Raw genomic sequence first — 26,064 nt, 5'->3', positions numbered from 1 at the left:
ATATCCTAGGTTGCAGACATGGTCCTTCCTGTCCCCACTGTGTAGCAGCAACCCTATTTCCCCTTGATAATGAGGAGCAATCAACGAGCCAGTAACTCTCTTTGTTGGTTCAGTGGTATGAGAGGCCCCAAATTTCCAGGTGGCAGTCTCAACTTCCAATTCAATGAAACCAGTGTTGGTTCCCCTAGTGAAACTTTTCCTTCCTTGGGACCTTCACAGGGAGATGATATTGTGCAAAGAAGCATCCTAGAAGAATGTGTTACATGGACACCACATAAGGGTGCATGGATGGGGTGCAGATCTATGGGGTTGGAGCAGGAGGAATACAGACTAAGTACTGGGGTCAATCTGCTGGTGGAAACCTAGTATGCAAAGTGGTTTTTCAAAATAACACTATTGTATTTTTTTGTGTCATATATTGTCATATACTGTCTGTGTCATATACTGTCACCAAAAGAGAGTCCTAGAAATATCTGGTTAGGAGCTACTGCTGTAGTCCTTGTCTTCTAAAGTAGTAAAATCTCTTCTTCTTTTCCCAATTATACTCATGTAAGCAAAATGGTGACTGAGGTTGGGGTGAAAAGTAGCTCCAGGGACACTAGTTCAATAGCTAAGGAACATTAGGTTCCAAGGTCTCTGCTCAGTAGGGAAAGGATTTCTCTAGCATGTCTGCTATCTTTGGACTAACTTTTTGATTACCTTTTTTTTTGTCCCTGGGCTGGATCAAGACACAGATAGCATGCAAACCGTAGTTTGGATACAAAACGCAGAAGCATGGATCACTTGACAGGCAGTATGACAATTCAACAGGATTCTGTAGTACTGGCCTTAATAAGCAAGATGAAAGTCTTGACTATTGATGCACATCTGGAGGATGGATGAATGTATGTGTGCGAGTATCTTTGAGAGGAGTGTTTGAGAGATACATATTTAGAATTACTGTCAAAGGGATCCCTGGGTGGCGCAGCGGTTTGGCGCCTGCCTTTGGCCCAGGGCGCGATCCTGGAGACCCGGGATCGAATCCCACGTCGGGCTCCCGGTGCATGGAGCCTGCTTCTCCCTCTGCCTGTGTCTCTGCCTCTCTCTCTCTCTCTCTGTGACTATCATGAATAAATAAATAAAATCTTTAAAAAAAAAAAAGAATTACTGTCAAAGAAGAGTTGATGGGTGCAGGGGTGTTTAAGTTGAAGGGAGAACCCCATAAGTATCTTCATCTACTTTAGGGATTGGCACATAGGAGAGGGATGATGTATTACCAGTGGGCAATAAAGGGAAACAGATTTTAACTCAACTGAAGAATGCATTTTCTGAAACTGGACCTGTCCAGAGACAGAACAAGTTTGTACAGGGCTGAGCTGGTCATTGCAAGTGTGCAATAAGGACTAGATGGTCATTTGTCTGCAGTGGTAATGAAGGGGAGGATGGACCCAAAGAATAAAATATTTTTATTAAGATTTGACCTGTCTAGAATTCCACACATCCTGTGCATGCATGATTTCTACATTTTGCTATTTTTTCTTTTTAGATTTGATACTTCTTAAAGTATTTATTAGCTTTTGTAAACAATGGCTTCAGGCAATAGGAGAAAATAAATTACATAGCCAAATACACCAACTAATTACACTTAAAAAAAAGGAAACCTTAACATTGACAACATTGACACATGCAATATCTCAACATTTATTATAATTGTGTACATTAATCTGGGTTAAGCAAATGCGATTAAAACACTAGACAATTAAAAAGAAGCAAAAGTATAATGCAACCACCTCTCTTAAGTCTGGAGAATTCTGTGCCTTTTTAGACACGAAAGAGGCTGTTCTGAATAGAAATCAATATTGATCTTACAAGCTATCAATTTCTTGCATATTGGTTCAAAAACTCCGTTAAAGGCAGAGTGTATATTAAAGGTGGAGAAGTCAGCCTATCTTGGACCTCTTTACTCTGTACCCACCAACTGGGTATATACTGACTCAGGGTCAGAACCTCCCATACTAAAGAGCAGCGTTTCTTTCCCTTTTACTCATTCATTTAGCACCTATGTATCAGTGCCTCCCATGTGACAAGTCCTATGCTGTAGACAAGGAATACCAGCTCACATTTAGTGTTGGTACATGACATATTGTACCACTTTCCCCCTCCAGAGCAAATCTAATGCACATCTATGCAAATAAATGCAGTGTTCCTCTCTGATCATTTGGTAGGAAGGACAAGTCCACTAGCCAATGTGCATAGGACTCAACCTGGAGAGAGATGGAGACACTTTCTAATTAAATCAATAGAAGAGACCCTCATTTTTCATCAGAAAAACATCTCAGGTTGTTTTTCTCTCAAGGACCTTACACAGTGATGCTGGTCCCAAAGGCAGAGGAGCTTAGTTGAACCTGAACAGAGTATTAGCTTATTGCATGGATGGGCCTGCAATCCGTTTAGACTGCCAACAGGTTTCTGTGTTCCAAGTACTTGGGACCGCAGCAGTTGCTGCTATCTTGGGACAGTCTGTAGTGAACAATAAGTTACTGAAGGACCTGGGCTCAGATCAGCTAGCTTACTGAAACTTTCCCTGGGTTGACAAGCTCTCCTTTGGGAAGGTCTGTGAGTCAAATCTCTACTCAGCAGAGAAATCTGAGTTCAGAAGAGCATCTTAGTTCAGAATTGTTCTCATGGAAAGGGGAGGAGAGGGAAGGCGGGCAGTTGGCATTTGTGGTACTTAATGGGGAGACCTAGGATGCCCAGAGGAGAGGAATGATTTCCTACTTTCCTCTCTTTGTAAGAGTATTCCTCAGGGGAAGCCTGAGGAGGGCAGTGTTACCTATTAAAATGAGGTAACCTCTACACAGTGCTTGGTACACAGTCAGTGCTAAATCAATGCTCGGTGTTGTGGTTACTGTTACTGAACAGAACATGGGTTCTGGAGAGAGACAGCAATGGTTCCACACAATGCAATGACCATCTTCTGAGCCTCAATATCTTCTTTGGTAAATTGGGGACAAGAATACCCTCTGCCTAAGATTAGTATGAAGATTAATGCCACCACTCTGTGATAATGCCTGATATGTAATAAGGCCTTAAGAAATATTAGCTGCTTTTCTCCCTTCTGAATCCTGCTAGAGTCTATGCACCCTAAAACTTACTTTAGAAGATTTATGTGTAATTATTAGGAATTGAGGGAAAAGGTATTAATCCGCAATCAAGATTCAGACACAGATGTCCCTTTGGTCAGTGGCCTCCTAAGAATTTAAACTTAATGGTATAGATTTTCTAATACATGCCCACATGCCTGCAGGAAAAACAAAATGTCTCAATTATAGTGAAAAGTGAGGAGAAGATAATTAAAATCTGATATAATTAAATCAAAAGCAACTAACTACTTTTAAATGTGTATGGAAAGTTAAATATATATATATATATATATATATATATATATATATATATATATATATATTTCAAATAGACAAGCCAAATGTTAGCCTATGCCAATCACTAGCATTCAATGTCTGCAATTCACCCACCGGACATCATCAAAAGTCTTCAACTTGGCCCCTCAGAAGCTTTAGGGAATCTCTTGCTTTCAATTCCCAAAGGTACACTTAGAGCTGTGGCCTAGAATGTGGGTTTGCTCTTTGTCCCAAAAGTCAGGACACACTGAAACCCACACTCCTGCCTATCATTCCAGGCCACCTAAACTCATCAGGAGGCCAAGCTGTCTTAGGAAAGCTAAGATTAAATTTTTGTTCAATCCTTTCTTTTCCTTGGGCCTGAAATAAGATCATGGACATAAAGTGCTTTCTAAGCTATAAAAAGCTACACACACAAGTAATTATCATAGCATCATTAAGATACTCTACTGGATGTAAGCAGTTCAACTTGAGAGGGGAAAAACATGAAGAAATCAAATGGGGAGAGAAAAGAGTGAGGGAAGAAGAGCCAGCAACTTGGGGCAACTGGGGACAGCCAAACTTGTCCAGGAGTCATCAGCTTCTTCTCAGCCTGGAAGAGCTAAAAGAAAATAGTAGTAGCCATGAGATTGGAAATACAGATCCAATCCAATAACCAGTCAGAGGTTCTTGAGGTGGTTGATGTCTCCAAGCATTAGGAGTAATATCCAGGTTAATATGTCTTCTAGAGAGAATGCAAAACAGGCTTGTAGCTGGTGGATAGCCTGATTGCTACCCATTCCCACTGCCTTCAAGGTAGATATTCTGCTCTGTGCTTCTAGCTGAGGAGGTGTTAAGGAGGAGGGGCTGCCAGGATCTGGAAAGGCAGTGTCTTATAGGCACTGGGACCCATGCAGCTCAGACACTGGGGTCCATTCTGCTGGCGTTTAGCATTCAAACCTGTCTTCAGGCAGTGTTGAAAATGCAGTCCAGAGGCTGCCCAAGCAGCCCTTCCTGGTTAGGCCAGCTCCAGGATGACACCATCCCCTCCCACATATGCCCACTTATCCTGGCCTTTACCTGCTGCTGGCCACCTACCTGTATCTTGTTTTACTGAATACCTTGGTTTTTGAGTCCTGATCTGATGCTATATAAGCAATGGTGGAGGTGGTCCAAGGGAATGTAGCAGAGAGCCCTGGATTTGAATTCGAAGTCCTGTGTTGAGATCCTGATTCTGTCATCATCCAGCTAGGTATTTCCCCAGACCATTTTCCTTGTTAGGTCTTTATTTGCTTGTCCTCAAATGAGGCTAACAGCATAGGCCTGGCCAGCATCCCAACACAGCTGGAGGGCTCACCTAAGGTGGTGCATGGAAGGTGTTTCTTGAAAGAAAGAGACCATGACCCCTGTAACTTAGAAGCATCTGTGGAGAGGGTCTTTGTGCCACCTAAAATTTCAAAGTCTCAGGGTTTCCCTAAATATAAAGGTTAAGACAGCAGTATCCTGGGTTGAGACTTGGGGAGAGACCAGGGCACATTTCCTTTCCCTAATAAGTTTCCTTGCTACTTGGCACCCACCTAGAAGAGCTTCTCATAGCATTTTCCACAGTGGATGGTGTCATGGTGAAGGAAGATCTGATCCAGGAGCTCACCCATTGGTTTACTGCAAATCCCACACTGAAAAAGAAAGCAAGCTAGAAGTCAACACTGAGCTGATGGCACATCCTGGACTTTGAAGCAGATAATAAAAAACAGTAGAAAACAGAGACAAACCACAAACAAACAAACAAACAAACAAACAAACATTCACATAAATTGGCAGGCAGGGTGATCACATAGTAGTTAGGAGCCTAGGCTTCAGAAATGGGCCTGGATTTGAGCCCTAAATCCACTACTTATTATCTGGGTGAGCTTGGGCAAGTTACTGAGGCTCTCTGAGCCTCTGTTTCTTCCTATATAAAATAGGCACACGGGGATCCCTGGGTGGCGCAGCAGTCTGGCGCCTGCCTTTGGCCCAGGGCGCGATCCTGGAGACCCGGGATCGAATCCCACGTCGGGCTCCCGGTGCATGGAGCCTGCTTCTCCTCTGCCTGTGTCTCTGCCTCATTCTCTCTCTCTCTGTGACTATCACAAATAAATAAAAATTAAAAAAAATAAAAAAAAAACAGGCACACTGGAAAGTTATCATGAGGGTCTGGTGAGGTAGTCCACATAGGGTACTCAATCTGAGGTCATACATAAAGTAAGTCATTGCTGTCATAGGAGGGCTGTGGGACTTTAATTGTGATGCGTAAGGTCCAAAGAAGGTGATACCAAAATCTAATAAAAAAGGAAGGCTATTACAGGAGTGTAGCTCTGCTGTCCTCATGACTCTTAGACCTGACACTTTAGTGAACACCTAAAGGACAAGAGTGCCCTGGGCTGAGTCTTCTGGTTTCCAGTTTGCAAAGGATGCTGAGCACAGTGGAGAATGATTGCTGGCATCGTCAACCCCCTCTGCTCATTCAGCTCCCAGTCCTGCGAAGGATCTGATGTGGAGCACAATCACACAGAGATCAAGACTTCTTTACACTCTTTGATCCACGAAGCTCCCTAACTCTGGACAATGTTAGCAGCACCACCCTTTTTCCTTACCTTAAAGCAATAGTCATGGCAGCAGATGCCAAGATGCTCTAGAGTAATCTTTGGACAGTCTCTGATCTCCTGGTTGCAGTAAGTACAGATCCCTCCACTTGGTCTGTGAGATGAAAAACAAGAACCTTGCAGTCAGGCTGGCATGCAGACTACTGATGTGATGCAGCAGGACCTGGCTTGACACAGCTAGGCCTAGATGCCTAGATTCTCAGGCTCCTATCTTTTTCTGTAGTGTGCAATTAATTGCATATCCCTGGGCTGGACTGGGCCTCAGCCCACTATAGACCCTTATGATATTTCCATAAATTGGTCATATGTCTTTACCCTACTCATAATCATATGAGGACCACAGGACCTCCTGGTATGATTCTTATTCCAGACAGCTTGCCTCTCCCTGACCCCTTGCCTAGCATATTGGGGGCACTACTTCCCTCTAGAACAGGAAGACCCATGTCTTCTTCTAAAGGGACATGCCCTTGTATGCCCTATCTGGTCTCCTGTTTTGATCATCCTTCTCTTCACGCATGAGACCACTAAACCCTGCCTCTTACACCCTATACTCTTGGATCCACTCTGCCCCATGATACTTCAAGGAAAATCACAAAGACAGTCTGGCTGTAGAAACATGGGACCTCATATTGAAGTTCTACACACTGACTTCTAGGTTGAGTATCTCCCCACTTCGAGGATCCCTGCCTTTTTTCCTGAGTCACCCCTGATTTTCCTCCTCAGAGAGAACCTACTAAAAGTGCCTGCCTGCCCTCATCCTTCAGGTGTAAATTGGGAGTGCTTTCTTCCAGAGATTGGGGTATGCTTTTGACAGGAGCTAGAGGTGGTGCTATCAACCTGGAGTCACACAGGCTCCTCCCTTCAAGGGCCCAGAATTACCATGAGTATCTCAGGTTTAGTCCCTCATCATGCCATTGGCTCAGGGCTCAATCTCTTGACAGTGTTGCTAAAGACTCCGACCTTCATCAAAGCCCTGTTCCCCCCATGTATTTTACCATCATCAGTTTCAGCTCATAGTTAGTCAGATAACACAGTAGAAATATCCCTGACCTAGGAGTAGTCAGGGACCTGGCCTTTTTGTCCTGGCTTTTCCACTTTGCAAAGACCCTTTTTAGGTCTTTATTTCCTTGTCCTCAAATGAGGCTAACTCATGAGGGGAGATACTCAACCTAGAAGTCAGCATGTAGAACTTCAACTCACTGTGTAACGTAAGTCACATTATTTATTCCTTCCAGGCTTGTTTCTTCCACTGTGACCTGAGTGAATTGCATCTCTAAGATCTCTTTTTCTTGTATTTCATGAATTTTAAAGTAAGACTTCGTGGGATGCCTAGGTGGCTCAGCGGTTGAGTGTCTGCCTTCAGCTCAGGGCATGATCCTGGGGTCCCAGGATCGAATCCCACATGGGATTTCCTGCATGGAGCCTGCTTCTCCCTCTCCCTATGTCTCTGCATCTCTCTGTGTGTCTCTCATGAATAAATAAGATCTAAATAAAATAAAATAAAATAAAATAAAATAAAATAAAATAAGACTTCTTTATCATTAAGACCACCCTATGACCACTGTCATCTAGTGACAGCTTTTGAAACTGCTGAATGGAGCATTCTCTGCACCTTCATTCAATTCCAGTGAATGGCTCTCTCTTGGTTTCTTGATGATAGCAACCCACTTTTCTTCTTTTTCCACCCACTACTCTCTTTTGTAGTTTACTTTTTTTTTCTTTCTGGTCATATGTGCAGGTTCATTAAGTGATCATTTATGTTCAAACCCAAGGGCCTCTCCTGCTAACATGAGCTCCCTGGGCTTTCGGACACCACCATTTTGCTTGTCAGTAGCCTTCCGAGTTTGCCCTCTGGTCCTAGGTAGACTCAAAGGTTGCTACAAGTGTGACCTCCCAATAAGGGAAGCACCATCCAAGCAGTGGTTTGACATATCTGCAAGTGGATCAGAAGCAGCCAATGAGAAGACAAAAGCAAATGGATTTAGTGTGGAAATGTCCCTCAGCTGTTTCTTCTCTGTAGACCTGAGAACTCCCTGGTAAGATAGTAGACTTACCTCTCAGAGTACAGAGAGCTGTCACATGCAGGTTTCTTCTCCATGTCACATGAGTCCTCGATGCTTCTAACACTGCAGAGAGTGTGATGGGGAAGAGGAGGGCAGAAGATGGAGCCAGATGACTACCACAGTCATGAGTGGAAATGCTTTGCTAATATTATTAACCTTGTGGCCACAAGCTGGGACATGATTCTGCATGACCCACCATCGTGTGTTATGCTGAATGGCAGCGGAAGCTTTGAACTTCATGCCAGGAAAGCGTAATTCTCTTGGAGAACATCCCTTGCATGGGGAGCAAAGAATACTCTTATGCTGAGGAAGATGAGAAGAGGGATGGTTATGATTCACTGACCAGTAGGAAGGGATCAGGGCTTTTGTTCCCACATATATATCTGGGGTATAGTGTGACAGTCACCAGGAGACCATTCACAGCAGAAATCAGACATTAGAAATGGGAAGAAATAAAAGAACGAAACATTCTGACGTATTACCTGTGCTTGAGTTACAGGGGGGATTGAAGGGTTTTCTTTTCCTTTTTGCATCTTCATTTTTCAATAATATGACTTTTGATAATAAACACAAATGTTTTAAAAAAACAAAAAACAAAACCCTATTGCCAGGAAAGCATGAGTAGCTACAAGCCACGGGACACACTTTAGTGATACTGCCATTCTTGCAGGAGCCATGTGGTGGCCCTTAGAGGTAGCCAGAAAAACTGCTGCTCAAAACAACTCTGTGAGGTGGATACTGTCTTTAACAAGTGAGGAAACAGACACAAACAGATGGAGGGATGTGCCTAAGGTCACAAATGCTTTGGTGCAGGACTTTTTATAAAAGTGCTGTAGGTAGGAAAAAGAGACGTAGGAGGCCAGTAGTGGCTTGTGGGGTTGGAGCAGTCCGCCAGCTTGGCCTACCGCCCCCCCACACCTCCACCCCTGAGTCCAGGGCATAGCCGTCTGGCCTGTCCAGGCTGCTAAGGAGGGTGGGAGACCTACAGCGACTGTTTTGCACTTGGGGAGGGAATGTGAAAAGTTGCCTCCTGACTTTCCAGCTTAAAATCTAGAGTTGGGATGCATCCCTAAAAAGTCACCCCCCCCCCCCAGCCCTAGTTCATCCCTTCAGAGCCAGGCTGCCAGACATTCCTCCTTCCTCCATCCTGCTTCACAAAGCCTTTGCAAGGAAAATCCCACACCTTCTCAGCTGCTCATTGTCATGCCCACCTCATTTTCAGGAAGTTTCCCTTTTATTTTGCTCCAGCCCAGCTCTCTACAGTCTGGTTACTCTTTTAAAATGGAGATGGGGGCAGCCCCGGTAGCTCAGCGGTTTAGCGCTGCCTTCAGCCCAGGGTGTGATCCTGGAGATCCAGGATCGAGTCCCACGTCGGGCTCCCTGCATGGAGCCTGCTTCTCCCTCTGCCTGTGTCTCTGCCTCTCTCTCTCTGTGACTCTCGTGAATAAATAAATAAAATCTTTTAAAAATAAATACATAAAACAAAATAAAATAAAATGGAGATGGACAGGGAAATACAAATCAAAACCACAATGAGAAAAAAAAAAAACACAATGAGATACCACCTCACACCAGTGAGAATGGGGGAAATTAACAAGGCAGGAAACAACAAATGTTGGAGAGGATGTGGAGAAAAGGGAACCCTCTTGCACTGTTGGGGGGAATGTGAACTGGTGCAGCCACTCTGGAAAACTGTGTGGAGGTTCCTAAACGGTTAAAAATAGACCTGCCCTACGACCCAGCAATTGCACTGCTGGGGATTTACCCCAAAGATACAGATGCAATGAAACGCCGGGACACCTGCACCCCGATGTTTCTAGCAGCAATGTCCACAATAGCCAAACTGTGGAAGGAGCCTCGGTGTCCATTGACAGATGAATGGATCAAGAAGCTGTGGTCTGTGTATACACTGGGATATTCCTCAGCCATTAGAAACGACAAATACCCACCATTTGCTTCGACGTGGATGGAACTGGAGGGTATTATGCTGAGTGAAGTAAGTCAATCGGAGAAGGACAAACATTATATGGTCTCATTCATTTGGGGAATATAAAAAATAGTGAAAGGGAACAAAAGGGAAAGGATAGAAAATGAGTGGGAAATATCAGTGAGGGTGACAAAACATGAGAGACTCCTAACTCTGGGAAATGAACTAGGGGTGGTAGAAAGGGAGGTGGGCAGGGGGTGGGGGTGACTAGGTGGCAGGCGCTGAGGGGGGCACTTGATGGGATGAGCACTGGGTGTTATTCTATATGTTGGCAAATTGAACACCAATAAAAAATAAATAAATAAATAAAAATAAAATAAAATGGAGATGGAAAATAAAATAAAATAAAATAAAATAAAATAAAATAAAATAGAGATGGGATTGCCTCTTCCCACTTCAGGCAAGAGCCTGGGCTGCATTTCTTTCTCATTTTTTTTGGTCAAACATATGCGTTTTTACATTTTTTCGTTAATGGGGGGGTTGACATCTTGAATAGAAATGATAGAAACAAATTAAAGCAGTGGTCATTTTTGAGTGCACCTTTTTGCCTTTCTACTCCCTGGGTTCTGAACACTCCTTGGGTGGGCTGTGTGCCTTCCCCCTAAAGACTGTGAGCCTGGAAGATTTCTAGGCTGAGTAACCCCTGCTGTTGCTGCTGCTCCTCGGTGTCATCTTCATCTTCTCTAATCTCACACCTCTCTGGAGCCAAAGCCAGGCCAGGCCAAGGCAGTGCAAAGAGTTGTCCTCCTTGGAGTAGACGCACCACTGGGTGTGTGCATGCTGGTGCATGCTTGAGGTGGCCCAGGATGGCAGCAGGTGCCCTTGTGGGCTGGAGCCCCCCAGGGGTGATTTATTTGACTCATACGGTGTGTAAAACTTTTTAATGGGGAACTAACATTAAAAACTCAATTTCACATAAAAAAAAAGAAAAAAACTGCAGCTCAGAGGTTAAGTGACCTGCCTAAGGTCATGCTTAGAGTAAGGAGTGAGCTAGAGTTTCAGCCCAGGTTCTGTTTTTTTTTTTTTTTTTCCTGAGCGTTAAGCTTATTTCTAAACTTCCTGGGAAGGTAAAGCAAAAGGGAGAATCACTTTAGACTACACAATTGTCCAATAAAGAACATTGCTGCTTTTTTCATAAGATATAACATTTTAACTGAATGTAAAATTCAATTTTAAAATAAATTGTCAGACTGTAAGAATTAAACTTTGCACAGTGGTGAGAATGGGAGAAGAAAAACCAGGAAATAGAGTACAGTCAAGTGACACTCATAGAGGCAAATGCTAGATGGCAAGGACAGTTCCCTTGCATACATTATTTCTAATCTCAAAACCTCCCTGAAAAAGTCATAGAGACAGAAAATAAATCAATGGTGGCCAGGGGCTGTGGCTGGTGGTGTGGAGGGTTGCTAATGGCTATGGAGTTTCCTTTTGGGGTGATGAAAATGTTCTGGAATTGGATGTGGGTGATGGTTGCAAACATGGCGAATGTACTAAATACCACTGAATTATACACTTTAAAGAGTGAATTTTATGATATGTGAATTATATCTCAATGAAGTTATTGACAGAAACTACCCTAAGGAGTTAAAGATGAAGAAACCGAGGCTCAGAAAGATTGAGTATCAAAAATGACCCAACCAATGGGATCAGGCTAGGGCTCAAACTTGACACCCATGGTCATTATATTCTACTTTCCAGTGAAAACTGGTTCAGAATCCCCAGAGGCCCAATCCTGAAATAAGGCCAGGGTGCTCCCCTCTGTTACTAAAAATCCTCATCCTAGCAGTGAGATGATATGTCATAAAAAAACATTCCCAGAGGAATCCTGTCCCAGTGTGGATTACTTTTTAACTGAGGTGCATGAACTGTATCTTTCCATGTGGCACCAGGAAGCAACCAGATGAAGAGATGATGAGTGAAAAGTGATGCATATATCAGGACCTTCAGTCAAATGTGAGGCACCCTGGCATACTGGAAAGAGCATGGGAACTTAAGAGAGGAGCCCTGTGCTCTGAAACAGGATGGAATTAACTAGGTAAAAAGTCCCTACGGGCCTCACCAGCTCTGTAAAGAGCAATGCTCACAAAATTATACTAAAGAAAGCTTGTCTACCAAGAAACAAAGCTAGGCAGAAACAGATGACATGGGAAATGGGATGTATAATGAATTAACAATAGAGGGGGAACACAAAGGCACTGACTTAGGTAGAACAGCTTGAAATTCATAAATCATATCTGTGAGCAATTACATCATTCATCCATTCAATAAATGATTATATGGAAACAACTCTGGGCCAAGCCCTGGATGAGGTACTGGGGATTCAGGATCATGGAAGAATCTGGGACTTGCTCTTACCTGCCGTAGCATGAAGATGCTGCCTTCCCGGAGGATACCTCACTAGCATTGATGTATTCCTTCACAAAGAGAATCCCTTTGCTGTAGAAGGAACACAGTACAACAGAAAGAGGTATACTGAAAGATTCCAGGGGACTGGGCCTGGCCCAAAAGAGGGGTCCAGGGCTGGAAAGGGTTCCTACCTGGTTTGAAGGAAATAAAGGAGCTAATGGTAAATCCTAGGCGTAGAAATGCTGATGGGCTGTAGCCACTACCAGGCAAGGAAATGGCAAATAGGAGCTCCTGCACTGCTGAACCCTCTGTAGACTGCGCTGGAATTGAACCTGTGGGTTCAGCTTGCTATGTGCAGATTTGATAACCCTAGAAGAAGCTCAGTACACCTTCCTTCTTCATGCAGATCTCTGTGTTGTGGGAAGCTTGTCCTCCACCTCCCCAGGCTACAGTACAGTGAACTTTCCATCCTCCCCTGACTGCATTTTCTTTCCTTTTACCCGGGCCCAAGAGAGCCTCCAAGCTGCAGCCATAGACTGTTGGTCCTGGTCACTCTGTATGACTCTCCACCAACAATCTAATCTCTCCCTTCTCAGTCCTAAATAGGTCCCTGGTGACATTGGAAGTCAGCCTCATGTTGCGCTCACTATGCCCTTGGATTTGGCCTTTACCAAGCTGGCTTGATGTTTTCAGAGGGCCCTCTGATCTCTCTGCACCCCCTCCATCTCACTCAGCCTCCCTGCAGCTAATATTTCAGGAGAAGCACTGGTACACCTCTCCTCACAATGAGTAATGTGAGAGAGACAGACCCTGGTCTCAATGGGCTCTCTCTGGCTTTTCCCATACATATTCCTCAAGAGATATTATCAGCAGGATCCTACAGATGGCAGAGCACTAGAGTGCCACCTTAGCTTCTCATTGGGATAAGGGGAAGGGGATATGATGGGACTCTGTCCAGGCCCACAAACAGGACTTTTTTTTTAAACAGGACTTTATATTGGAGAGGTTTGGGCTACATCATGTGGCCCCTTGACCAGTGAAATTCTGGGAGTCAGTGCTAACATCAGGGAAGTGACATGGGATAAAAATCAAGTCCTTTAGCTAAGATATAGCCCAGAGAACATCTCCCAGGTTGTGTCTTCTTACCTGGTTGAACTGGAGTCTAATTCACTTGGGGAGGCTGGGATGTAAACATGAGGCTGCTCAGTAGAGGCAGTGACAGTAACAGTGACCATACAGCTTGAGGGGTTTCTCACCCTGAAGGAAGTAAATGGAGGGGTGGGCATGTAAACACTGAGAGCTGACATCCTCCATGGTCAAATAGGGTTTTGGGGGCTTACTCCTGAGACTGCCACTTCAAAGAGTTTTAAAATATGCCAATGTTTTTAAACAACTCATGCAAATCACCAAGCTTGTGTTTTACAAGGCTCCTGATATCAGTGGGTAGAACCATTACTTTACAGATAAGAAAATCCAGGCTCAGTGACCCAGGTAACACTGTAAGTCAGTAGCAAGACCTTAGTCTTACAGTATCCTCCTCTATTACAGTCAAAGGCTTTGGCCTGTGAGTCACTTGGTTTGAGGAGAGCATGGGGCAACCAGGGACTTGACAGACAGTTCAGCTCACCTCTTCGCTGGGTGGGACAGCCCCTTGCTAGAATCAGTTCTACCCCCCATCCTCCAGTGAACTCTCTGGAGAACAGAACACCAAGGGAAAGAGGAACAAATGAATTTAGGCAGCACCAAAGAAGAGACTTGGATGCACCTCATTCTGGAAGGCATCTGCCATGAGCAGAGGCAAGAAACTGACAGGTATGATGGTTTTTCTGAATATCTACCACTTGGCTGCACATACAGCCCTAGGCCTGGAATATGACCTCCTAGCTGGCTCACAAGGTTTTTCTCTGGCCCAGCCCTTACTTGCTCTCACTCTGCCTGTTTCTGGGTTACCAGTCCCATACCAAAAGCTGCCACAGCTGCCCGCTGCAGTTGAGGGGATTCTGTTTAGAACTACCACTGCCCCCTCATCTTGTGCCATCCACTTTACATATACCCACTCTCCAGTGGTCTTGGGAAAGCTCTATGAGCACACACTGTCCTGAACTGTATTTGCCTTCTCTCCAATATATTGCTGCTCAGACCAAGCTCTGGATGGGGCTGCTTCTACCTGGCCCAGGCTCTGAGGCACCATTCCATTGTTAGATAATCTAGTGCCCAAGATTTTAACTAGTTTAAGAGTGGGGGGTGGGGAGAACAATCATGATCTTGCCCTTGCCTAGCTCCCCAGTCTCTTCTTCTCATAATTTGTCATATGTACCTGAATCTTTAGCCATACTGACTGATCTGTCTCATACCTTTGTACATAACACCACCTTCTCCTGTGGGAAGCCCTTCTGGAGTACTTGCTCTCTCATCCCAGGCTGGGTGAAGTATCCTGTTTCAATGTGCCCAGTCATCCTGTGCCTATTCCTATGTCACCCTATGATATAGGAATGAACCATTGAAACTGTAGGAGGTGGACTGTAGGAGATGGACTGTTACAGGTGGACTGCTCCCTCAGCTCTACCATCCCTCTAATTACTGTGCTGAAAGGTAAAAAAAAAATCCCATGGGGATCCTTCTAGGACTGCCATGTGAGCAATGGCAGACCTCCACTAGGAGGGCTCCTATCCCTGGTCAGGTAACATCTCATATCCCTTCCATAGCCTCCTCCTTCTAGTCTACAAGGTCCAGCCCTGGCCCTGCCCACCTGGTCTCCTTCCCCCTCCTCACCTCATTTCCTACCCTCCAACCACAAAGCCCTCTTTCAGTCTCTTATCCTTAACTCCCTTTCCCACTGGTCTCTGTACCTGTGTCTTCCCTTCTTAGCAGAAAAGCTTTCCCCAACCATCCTAGCTTCAACACCCCCTGTCCTGGCTTCTCTCCATCACAGGACCCAGTTTCCTTCTTTTCTGGGCTTATCACAAATGGAAAGGCAACAGATACAGCACAGCGATAAACAGGTTCTGGACTCTGTCCGCTTTCTAATCCCTGTTAGGCCACTGCCTGGCTGAATGATTGTTGGCAACCTATTCAACTTCCCTCTGTTTCAGTTTCTGTTCTGTAGATCTGAGATAATAACAGTACCTCCCCTAGATGGCTGGGATGAGAATGAAGTGAGTATACATAAAGCGTAAGAATAGTGTCTGCACATTTTTACTACACAGCAAAAGTTCATGGTTATCATTATGATGTTATCGCTATAGTGTTTATTTGTTAGTGCACCATGTGCTCCCTGAGGGGGAGTGGGCAGGGACCTTGCCTTCTTGTTCAATGTGTTTGTGGGTGCTACCTGCAACTGGCTCACATGAGGTACTTATATATTGTGTCTAGGCCCATAGCTCTTGGTTATTTCCAAACTCATAGCCGTCTTGGGGGAAAATCTCCAGAGAGTAAAGGGAGCACCCAAATGTTGCCATACAAGGCCACCCCGGCTGGCAGTGTAGCAGTGGAAGAAGAGTTCATCCAACATCATTTATTTGTGGGGAGCTCCCATCCACACCAGGACACACTTTCCTCAGAGACCTTCCATTTCTGTTAATAGCAAAGCTATTCCATATCCTCTCCTGACCTAGGTTTTCATGCCCCAAATGGCTGCCGTAAAACATGGTACTCTGTGCACTTTTTCTGTTCTAGGCTTGGTCTAACAGATTCGATACTATAGCTCCAAACTGAATCCCATGAAGATCTACCCCTAGGGCATTCATTGCTGGTCACCTTCCCACTACCTCCTAGCCACTCATACTTAAAGTGAGTAACAGGTTTGCCTAACATGTTAGGGTTTGTTCTGGGTGGCAGCCCATGCAAAAAACCCGGGCTGTAGCAGGAGCCCAGCACAGTACAACCCTTACCTGCTGGCCTGGCTGTGCAGTTCCACAAGCTGCTCAGGTCTTCTGGGGCTGCTCTGCAGCTCTGGGGTCCTGGGGGCTTCAGGCTCCTGGGAGGGTGCAGCTGGGTCTTCCTGGCCACTTCTCAGGGATGTGGGCTTTTCCTCCCAGGTCTCTCCCACCTTGGCAGCTACATTCTTCTCTTCAGAACCAGCCAAGATGCTGAAGAAGAGTAAGTATCCTTATGGAGCAAGTGCTTTGGGACCAGTCCTCCCTTACCACTGCCTGCTGATGTCACCTCCTACAGCCATAGTGGGCTCCTCTTCCAGAGAATGGCAAGAGAAGAGCCCATCATGACCCCCACCCTAGAGACCAATCTTTCTCCTCTTTGGGAGAACCCCAGCACCACTGCTCCCTTCCCACTTGAGAACACATGATGACTTCAATGAAGTTTTAAAAAACAGATTTTTTTCTAGCTAGAAACAGTGGAATTCATGTCTCCCTATTCCCACTGCCATCTTTCTTTTCTCCAAGTGTTCCCCATCCCAGTCCCTCTGTCCTGACTAAAAAGCCTCAAGCCATCCAGTCTTCAGCCCAGACCCTGGAAGACTTAACACAGCCAGCCCCACAGGGGCCCAGCTCTCTCGGAAGGAGCTTCCCCCCTAGACTCCCTTGGCGGGCTAGGTGAAGGTGACAAAAGGGAACACTGCCACATGCTCACTGATTTTCAGAGGCTGGTGACCCCACAAATGAGTCACCAACACCTGAAGACTCCTAATCAGACCAGAAATGTGTGACTTGGCCCATTTGTGATCCTCGTGCGCCATCTGGTGGACAGCACGGGCAAAAGTGCAGCACACTCCATGCCAAGGTCCATTTTGCCCAGGGCAGCCATTTTCCTTATTGATTGTTACATGTCCCAGTGGGCACTGCAGTCAGAGCTCCAGGCTGCAGGAAATGGTGGCGCATGCCGATGCACACAGGCTGAAATGTGTAGGAGCCCGGCACACGCACAAGCAGGTGCAGACGTATTGGTGTGGCAGCTTTATTTTCACAGTGAGGAGTAATTTGTTCTTTATTGTTAAGTAATCACAGCTATTATTACGAGGCAATAGCATTTTCATCCTTTTTTTTTTTTTTTTTTTTTTTTTTGCATTTTCATCTTCTTTTTACAGATGAACAATTTGGGATGACAGTCCCTTTGTAGCTCATAAATGGCAGTCAGCATGGAATTTCAACCCCCTCCTGGTGCTCAGTCTGACCATATAGCCAGTTCTACACTTTCCATCAAGTGAAGATGAAAGTGGGGTAGAAGCAGAAACAAAAGTTCATCCCTTTATTTTTATTTTTTTTAAAGATTTTATTTATTTATTCATAAGAGACACAGAGAGAGAGAGAGAGAGACAGAGACAGAGACAGAGACACAGGCAGAGGGAGAAGCAGGCTCCATGCAGGGAGCCCGACGTGGGACTCGATCCCAGGTCTCTAGGATCATACCCTGGGCTGAAGGCGGCGCTAAACCGCTGAGCCACCCAGGCTGCCCAAGTTCATCCCCTTAATATTCCATTTAAAATAAACAAAAAGGCCCCTTTCAACCTCGGTTTCCTCCCGGACAACAGCCAAACATTAACAAAGAGCTGTCTACACTCACTCTTGTGACTTCTTCACTCCCTTTTCCTTGTTAACTCTCCCCGGAAGCTACTACTGCTTCCCAACATCCCAAATTATCTATGCCTAGTGCCACTATGTGGTCCTTTAGGCCCCTCTCCCCACTGGGAGCTCTCCAGAATCTTGGGGATCCCAAAAGCAACCATGTGATGCTGAGAAACCTAATTTGAAATGCTCTGGATATTCTATCCAGGTAGATGAACCTTGGAGACACCTCAAGGGCTGTTTCTTCTTGGTCCATCACTCCAAACTTAGTCTACAGTCTCCATACAATTACTATCAGGACAAAAAAATAGTCTTAAAAGCCACCTTCTCTACAAATTAGTAGGAAGCTTTAGTCTTCACATTGAGCAGGTAACCTCAATTTGTCCCATCTGCCAGAAACACAACTCTCATAAAAAAATAAAGTGGGGCAATGGTGAGAGCCAATGCTTATAAAACCAGTGAGTTCTGGGTTTCTGTGTTTATAACTGACTCGTGGCTGAAAATTTAGAATTAAAGCTATGAGATCTCTTTTCATGTCTGTCTGAATGTTTATATATATATATATATAAATATATGTTATATATGTGTAATATTTTCCTATCTCTGGAAAGTATACCAAGTTCACTTACAAAGCTCCTTATCCTCTATTCCAAATGACTTAGAAATAAATAAGCACTTACACAAATTAAATATTAATAAGACTTTCATAAATTAAACAATTTCTAATACTTTGAATGTAAAAAACCAGTATTCTTATAAAAACTATCCCAAATGTTTTAAAAATTCAAGTTCAAAACCTTTAGCTAGATCTTTGGGAAACAAGACTAGTTTAATAAAAACAGCCATGTCCTGTGAGTAATCAACCTTACATATAATACAAGCACATATTTTTATTTTACTGGAGTATAATCTTACTAAACTTAATGGGTTTACTAGCCAAATAAGCTAGTATTACATCTACTAGATGCTAAGGATTACAAAAATATAAATTAGCTTTTAATCAAACTGAGTCATTATTCTGACAAACTCTATTTCAACAATAATTATGTTTTATAGTATGTCAGCTTAAAGACAGTTTCCAAGATCTTTTTGGAAATGTAAAACCTTACATTCATGCTAAACTAAATTAACAGATACTCACTAACTATCTAGATCATTTCTAGGTGAGATAAAATACTGAAACATTAGTTACTAAGCCTAAGTTTAAGTTTATATACTATTTGCTGCTTATTTTTTATAGTACAGAGGGGCTGTAGATAGATTTGTTAAAAAATTCTTCATTTGCCCACACTGAAAAATTATACTATAAAAAAGTATATAACTATAAAATGGTATGAGACATATTCACAAGCTTTACTAGTCTATTGTAAAATGCTGGTATACGAGAAACATTTCAAAATGATCTACCTCTTAGTTTTCTCTGTAAAATAGAAGTTACTAATAGTTAAAATTGTAATCAATATGTATAAATGACATTACTAAAAGTAATAATGGCAAAGGAAAACAACTTTGTATGTAAAATATGCAAATAAGTTTGTGTTAAGGAAAAGGAATAGTTTTGTCCTAAAATAAAATAACCAGTGGTTTTAAAAATTTTGCAAGATGAAATATGAACGGATATTTTTTAAATTATAAAAGGTTTACAGAAAAGAAATTTTGTTTTTCCTGGTCAAAATTTATTTAAGTTTAGTGAGATTACTTATAATATTTTCAAAAAGAGCTCTAGTATCAAATATTGTAGTGATACAAAACTAAAATTTGGCTTTCTCTCTGTTAAAATAGCAAGATTTTCCTGGGGCACCTGGGTGACTCAGCTCAATAAGCATCAGACTCTTGATTTTAGCTCAGGTCCTGATCTCAGGGTCGTGAGATCGCGCCCCATGTCAAGCTCTGCACTCAGCACGGAGTCTGCTTGGGATTTTCTCTCTTTCCCTTTCCTTCTTCCACTCCTCCCAATAAATAAGTGAAATCTTTAAAAAAAATTTTTTTTTCTTGGCTCATTGGCCTTGTCTTAAATAAAAGGCTAATAGTCTTTCTTTTTTCCTCAGTAATCTCTTGTGGAAATTAATAAAGGGAAACTGCACTAAAATGGAGTCAGGAGGCCAGAAGTGGAAGTGCTCATGTCCTACTGTTTCTTCCCACCTTTGAAAAGCAACAGGAAGAAGCCTGTATTTTACTACTCCAGCAGGAGGAAGATTTCTCCTTGCCTAGCAATAGCCAAACCCATGACAGACTGTCACAACTCAGCCAATGAGAAGCCACTACACTTAGAAGTCGCAGTTTATTCCAATGGACTTTATATATATATATATATATGCCCTCCCACTATGTTTACCTTTCTTCTATTAAAAAAAAAGTAGGGACACCTCGGTAGCTCAGCAGTTGAGTGTCTGCCTTCAGCCCAGAGCATGATCCCGAGATCCCGGGATCGAGTCCTGCATCGGGCTCCTGCATGGAGCCTGTTTCTCCCTCTGCCTATGTCTCTGCCTCTCTCTCTCTCTCTCTCTCTCTCTCTCTCTCTTTCTCATTAACAAATAAATTTTAAAAATCTTTAAAAAAAAAAAAGTGTTCCTCTCCTTTGTTCTCAGTCTTGGTTTTGCTATAGTTTTTGTGTCCCGAATTACAATTCTCTGCTATTCCCAACTAAACCCATTTTGCTGGTAAAATAACTGCTTATTTTATTTTCAAGGTTAACACTATCTAAAAAGCTAAGTTTTCATGTCTTATCAAACTAATGTCCTATTCTTTATGTTGACATTATCATGTCTTCAATTTTTTTAAAAGATCTTATTTATTTATTTGAAAGAGAAAGAAAGCACAAGCAGGCAGAGGGGCAGAGTGAGAGGAAGAAGCAGGCTCCCCACTGAGCAGGGAGCCGCACATGGGGCTCCATCCCAGGACCCTGAGATCATGACCTGAGCCAAAGGCAGACACTTAACCCCCAGAGCCGCCCAGGTGCCTCTGTCCTCAATTATTTTTAAAAGGCCTTAATTTTAAAGGAGCTAAGGGTCTTTACAATCATGTTATCTCCTGTTTACTTCAAAAATTTCGTCACTTTGATTTAATAGATAGTATTATTTCTCACTATCCCATAATCTTAATCAAATGTTCAAACCTCCTGATAATATTTGACATTTTGCCTTCTCAAAATCAAGTCTGAAATATCTTTTACACCTAAAACTGACTTTGGGATTTCCCAGAGGGACAGTTTATTTGTTTCTTCACTTTTTAACAAGAGAAATGGTAAAAACTAATTAGGTTAATTTAATATTGTATAAATCTTATGGGAAGCGTTGTCAAATCCAAAAATAATAATAATAATGAGACTTTCCTAAATTAAATTTTAAGGAGTAAAATTTAAACTATATAAATATTTCAGAAATCATATAAAATTCCTAGAGATTTGTTAGTCCCTTCAGTGTCCATGATATGCATCTATTTCTCAGAGTCCTGATGCTGCATTGCCCAACATCAAACAACAACAGCTCAATGTTACCAGTCGTAATTTCAATCATTTTTAAAATGTAACTTAAATATGTTCTTACTATCATATATCTGTTCTCTCACTAGCTTGAAAACTCCCCTTTTAAAAGGGCCACTAGAAGGGGAGGTGGGCGGGGAGTTGGGGTGACTGGGTGATGGGCACTGAGGGGGGCACTTGGTGGGATGAGCACTGGGTGTTATGCTATATGTTGGCAAATTGAACTCCAATAAAGAAAAAAATTAAAAATAAATAAATAAATAAAAGGGCCACTAATGTTGCTAAACTTTTGTTAGAACAAGTACACTCACATGGGGGATTTTGGCTCTTTCAATTGACTCAGGAATCCATTTTGTCAGTTAAGTCATCTAAGAAATCCAACAAGTTCTTCCTCTATCCCTCAATTTTGGTGTCCTTATCATTGTTGGTCATCTGAAATGCTAGAGCTAATGAACTCTAAAAATTAAAGCTTGCCAGGGCACCTGACTGGCTCAGTCAGTGGAGCATAAGACTCTTGATCTCGGGGTTGAGAGTTTGAGCCCCATGTTGGATGGGGAGATTACTTAAAAGTAAAATTTTTAAAAAATTAAAGTTTTGCTAAACTGAAAGAAGAACTCAACCTCCCATGGCCTAAGAGTTTACACTTAGCACTGACTGTCCTCTGATCCTCTTCTGCTGGGTTACACCAACTCTCCCCATGTGAAATAATATCTGGCCTACCCAGGAGGAATTTCTATTCTGTATGGGCTCTGGAAAAGTTTAACCTGGTCAATTCAGACATTCTAAAATACAAGGATTTTTCCAATCCTCTGTCCACTCTTCTTACAATTCTGCTGTTACCATTGCCTACATCCCTGCAGTTCTCCCTCTGCCTCCCTCTGCACTTCCTGGAATCTCATACTAATTAAGCCTTGTCCACCAGTAGGTTTGCACTGGCTGGCTTTCCTCCTGGTGCATGCCGAGACTGGGGCTGAGGGACTGTTTGCTACTTTGGACTGTTAGCAGTAGTGCTCCTTAATCTCTTGGCCCACAGACTCCAAATGGCACTCTTCCTGATGAGCCTAATCTACTGAGATGCCATAAGTGGTCATACTTGAAGACTGGAAATAAAAAAGCCAGCCAGTTCTAGAAAGAAGACTGTCTATAGTTTTACCCAGCACACTCCAGGATTTGGACTACTAGGAGGAAGAAAGGAAGGTCACTTGCAGGGTGTTGCTGCACATCTTGGAAATAAAACAGTGTTGCCAGGGCAACTTGTCCAGGCTGGCCTAGGCAGAACTTTCATCTGCAAGCCAGAGCCTTGCCTCAGGTGCCCTTGTCTGACAATTTGTTTGAGTGTGCTGCCCTGGCTTGGTATCTCCACATACTGGGCATTTGCTCTGTTGGCTCCAGGCAGTAAAGTGGTATCTTGGAAATAACCTGCCCACCTGGGCCAGAAGGGGTCACACACTGCACCTTGGCCCATGAACCACAAATATGGCTTTCTTACCTAACACTTTCCTTTCTCTCACTGCTCCCTCAAGTCTTATCAGTTGCCCAATTCTGAGTCCATTATACTTATTTCATACTTCTGTCTCCATATCTATAGCTAGTAACTGAGTTGGGGCCCCTTCATCTCTTATTTGGTGGGCTGGAACCACTTTGTAGCTCTCTTCCTTGCCTCCACTCTTCCCACTTTCACTCTAAAGCACCACTCTGACCATATCACTCCTCTGCTTAAAACTTTTCTGGCTCTGTATATAAGAATGTAAAATGGTAGAAAATAGCCACTGTGGAAAACAGTAAGGCGGTTCCTCAAAAAATTTAAACATAACAATTACTCTATGATCCAGCAGTTCCACTTCTGGATGTATACCCAAAAGGACTGAAAGCAAGATCTCAAAGAGATATTTGTACACTCATGTTTATTGCAGTATTATTCACAATTACCAAAAGGTGGATGTAGCCCAAGTATCTATTGGCAAATGAATGGATGAACAAAATGCAATGTGTCTACAATATGCAATACTAATCAACCTTAAAAAGGAAAGACATATTGGCATATGCTACAACATGGATGAACCTTGAAGACATTATGACAAATGAAAGATGTTAGTTACAAAAGGATAAATACTGCATGATTTCACTTCTATGAGGAACCTAGAGTAGTCAAAATTCATAGAGACAGGAAATAGAATGGTGGACGTCAGGGGGTGGGGAGAAGGGGGTGGGGAGTTACTTCATGGGGATAGAGTTTCAATTTTGCAAGACAGGAAGCGTTATAGAGATTGATCATACAACATGAATGTACTTAATGCCACTGAACTGGACACTTCTAAATGGTTAAGATGCTAATATTTATGTTCTGTGAATTTTACAACGATTTTTTAAAAAAAACTTTCCTGACTTCTTGTTCTCTGCACAAAGTCCAAGTCCTTATTAAGGCATAAAGATCTGACTCTGCCCATCTGTGATCATGTGCCTTTTGTCCTTTATTAGACTGATATGGTGTGTTGGTGTCCCTAAGATCACCCCCAGGGTCAGTGATTCACTAGGAGTACTCCCAAGACTCAACATATAGTCATCTTCAAGGCTAAGATTTTATGACCATAAAAGGATGCCAAGCAAAATCAGTGAAAGGAAAAGGCAGTGCTTTCATTCACAGCTCAGGATTATTCGTGGAGACTGGTCACATGGGCACCTTCTGCCTGGCATGTACCAAAATTCCCAACTCCCAGGAGGCAAGCAGAGATTCAGCATAAAGTACACTGTTTGCACTTTTTTTTTTTTTTACTGTTTGTACTCTTACCTTATCTCTTATCATTTAGGGAAAGGTTCATATCAGTGTAGAGAACTGTTTATCTTTGCAAGTTCCCAGAGGCACATATTGCAAGCAGCCCTTTCTAAAGAGAACAGCCCCAGGCCTGCTAGCTTAACTATTGCCTGTACACCCTCTGCCCAACATCAACTCTTCCACTGCCTTCTCACCATAAACTACAGCCATATCAAACCACAGGGTGCTTCTCAAGCAGGCAACACTGCCATCTATCCTTTAGTACAGGAAATTCCCATTATTCCTGGGCCCCTCCCCTTCACCTTCTCGCAAAGTTCTTCAAGAGGAACATCAAGTTGTCACCTCTGCAAAGCCTTCTGTGATTCAGTGAAGCCAACCAAGTCACATAGTCCTACTCTGCTGCTATTATACTTTACCCATACCTCCTTGAGGTCAAGGACCAAATCTTATTTGTCAGTATCCCTAGTACTTAGTACATGATCTACTAGTCATTCAGTAAACTTTGGTTTAATTACAGATTGTGTGGCTCATTAACTTACAGAAAAATCAAGTAGCCCGCATTACTCTGCATATGCCTTCCACTGCCCTCCAACCTACATGTGCACTCATCCTTCCCTCCTGTCTCTAAAATAGAGCCATCTCTTTCCTTCCCAAGGCTCTAGAACATACCACCCTAAGCCCTCACCATAAATTCAGTGACATTTCACCTTTGGGTTTGCTCACTCTTTCTTCAAATATCAAACTCTCTTTACCCAGAGTGTATTTCCTTCCCTGGGCACATAAGCATACACTTTAGAAATGTATCCCCATTATCCTATAACTGATTTATATGGTCACGCACCCAATCTCCATCACTTCCTGGCCAACATTTCAGAAACAGTTGTACTCCTCCACCAACTGCACCACCTCAGTGCCTACTTCTTCAATCAGCTGTAAGTCAACCGTAACCTTTCTGCTCCCCTGACCTGCCTCGTGCTTAAGGCAGCCATAAACTCCATTTTAACAAATTTGTGGGCTTATTTAAGGGCCCATAGCATATTGGAAAGTTAGTTCAGTCTGCCTTGGTTTCCATGATGGGACTTTTTTCAGGTTCTTCCATTTGTCCAAAACTTTCCTTCTCAATATCCCTTTTCAGGTCCTCTTCTGTTACAAGACCAATCTCTCTCTCTCTCTCTCTGTCTCTCTCTCTCTCTCTCCTCTCTCCATCTCTGACAGGACCATTTTATACACACAAATAACCCCCATCCTACTTGGGATGCCCATCCTGGGAAACCTTCTTCCTGCTCCACATGTCAGGATTTAGCCAAGGTTTCTTATATCTGGGTGCATACATATGCTCCTATCATAGGCACTATCCCAGCTATTTGCACCACAGGAAGCCCCTCAACATTGTTTCATATGCAAGGAATCACCATCCTAACTCTACTCATGGGGCAGAAGTTTAAGCATCTGGGTGTGTGAGTGCCAGGCACTGGCATAATCATGGGGTAAAACTGGATCCCACCCAGGGCACCTGTGTGGCTCAGTCATTTGAGCATCCAACTCTTAGTTTCAGCTCAGGTCACGATCTCATGGATCATGGGATTTTTTTCTTTTTTTTAATAATAATTTTATTTTTTATTGGTGTTCAATTTGCCAACATACAGAATAACACCCAGTGCTCATCCCGTCAAGTGCCCCCCTCAGTGCCTGTCACCCATTCTGGATCATGGGATTGAGCCCCACATTGGGCTCCACACACAGTGGAGAGTCTGCTTGGTGATTCTTACCCTTTCCTCTCCTCCACACTCTCTTAAATCAATCAATCAATCAATCAATCAATCAATCATTTAAAACAAAAGTGAGTCCTACCTGGGTCATGGCCCCTGACATAATT

General features: G+C 43.2%; 1 protein-coding gene across 17 annotated transcripts in view; it reads right to left on the bottom strand.

The window, feature by feature from the left end:
• Positions 1 to 1,656: 1,656 nt before the first annotated feature.
• Positions 1,657 to 26,064, bottom strand: part of ZNF185 (zinc finger protein 185 with LIM domain) — a 64,142-nt gene continuing 39,734 nt past the window's right edge. For 15 of the 17 annotated variants that reach the window (XM_025460663.3, XM_035712057.2, XM_035712058.2 and 12 more), the window contains 7 exons: positions 16,306 to 16,503; positions 13,562 to 13,672; positions 12,425 to 12,505; positions 8,074 to 8,145; positions 6,011 to 6,113; positions 4,955 to 5,053; positions 1,657 to 3,999 (listed from right to left, as the gene is read on the bottom strand). In XM_025460663.3, the coding sequence (XP_025316448.3) occupies positions 4,955 to 5,053; positions 6,011 to 6,113; positions 8,074 to 8,145; positions 12,425 to 12,505; positions 13,562 to 13,672; positions 16,306 to 16,503 (664 nt within the window). In that variant the 3' untranslated portion in view covers positions 1,657 to 3,999. Of the gene's footprint in view, positions 4,000 to 4,954; positions 5,054 to 6,010; positions 6,136 to 8,073; positions 8,146 to 12,424; positions 12,506 to 13,561; positions 13,673 to 16,305; positions 16,504 to 26,064 lie in introns of all 17 variants that reach the window. The other 2 variants (XR_007409307.1, XM_025460669.3) reach the window with 2 other exon arrangements.

This window comes from Canis lupus, chromosome X (assembly GCF_003254725.2).
Source record: "Canis lupus dingo isolate Sandy chromosome X, ASM325472v2, whole genome shotgun sequence".
Taxonomy (NCBI): domain Eukaryota; kingdom Metazoa; phylum Chordata; class Mammalia; order Carnivora; family Canidae; genus Canis; species Canis lupus.
Note: the sequence above shows the minus strand (reverse complement) of the source record. Positions and strands in the feature narration are given on the sequence as shown.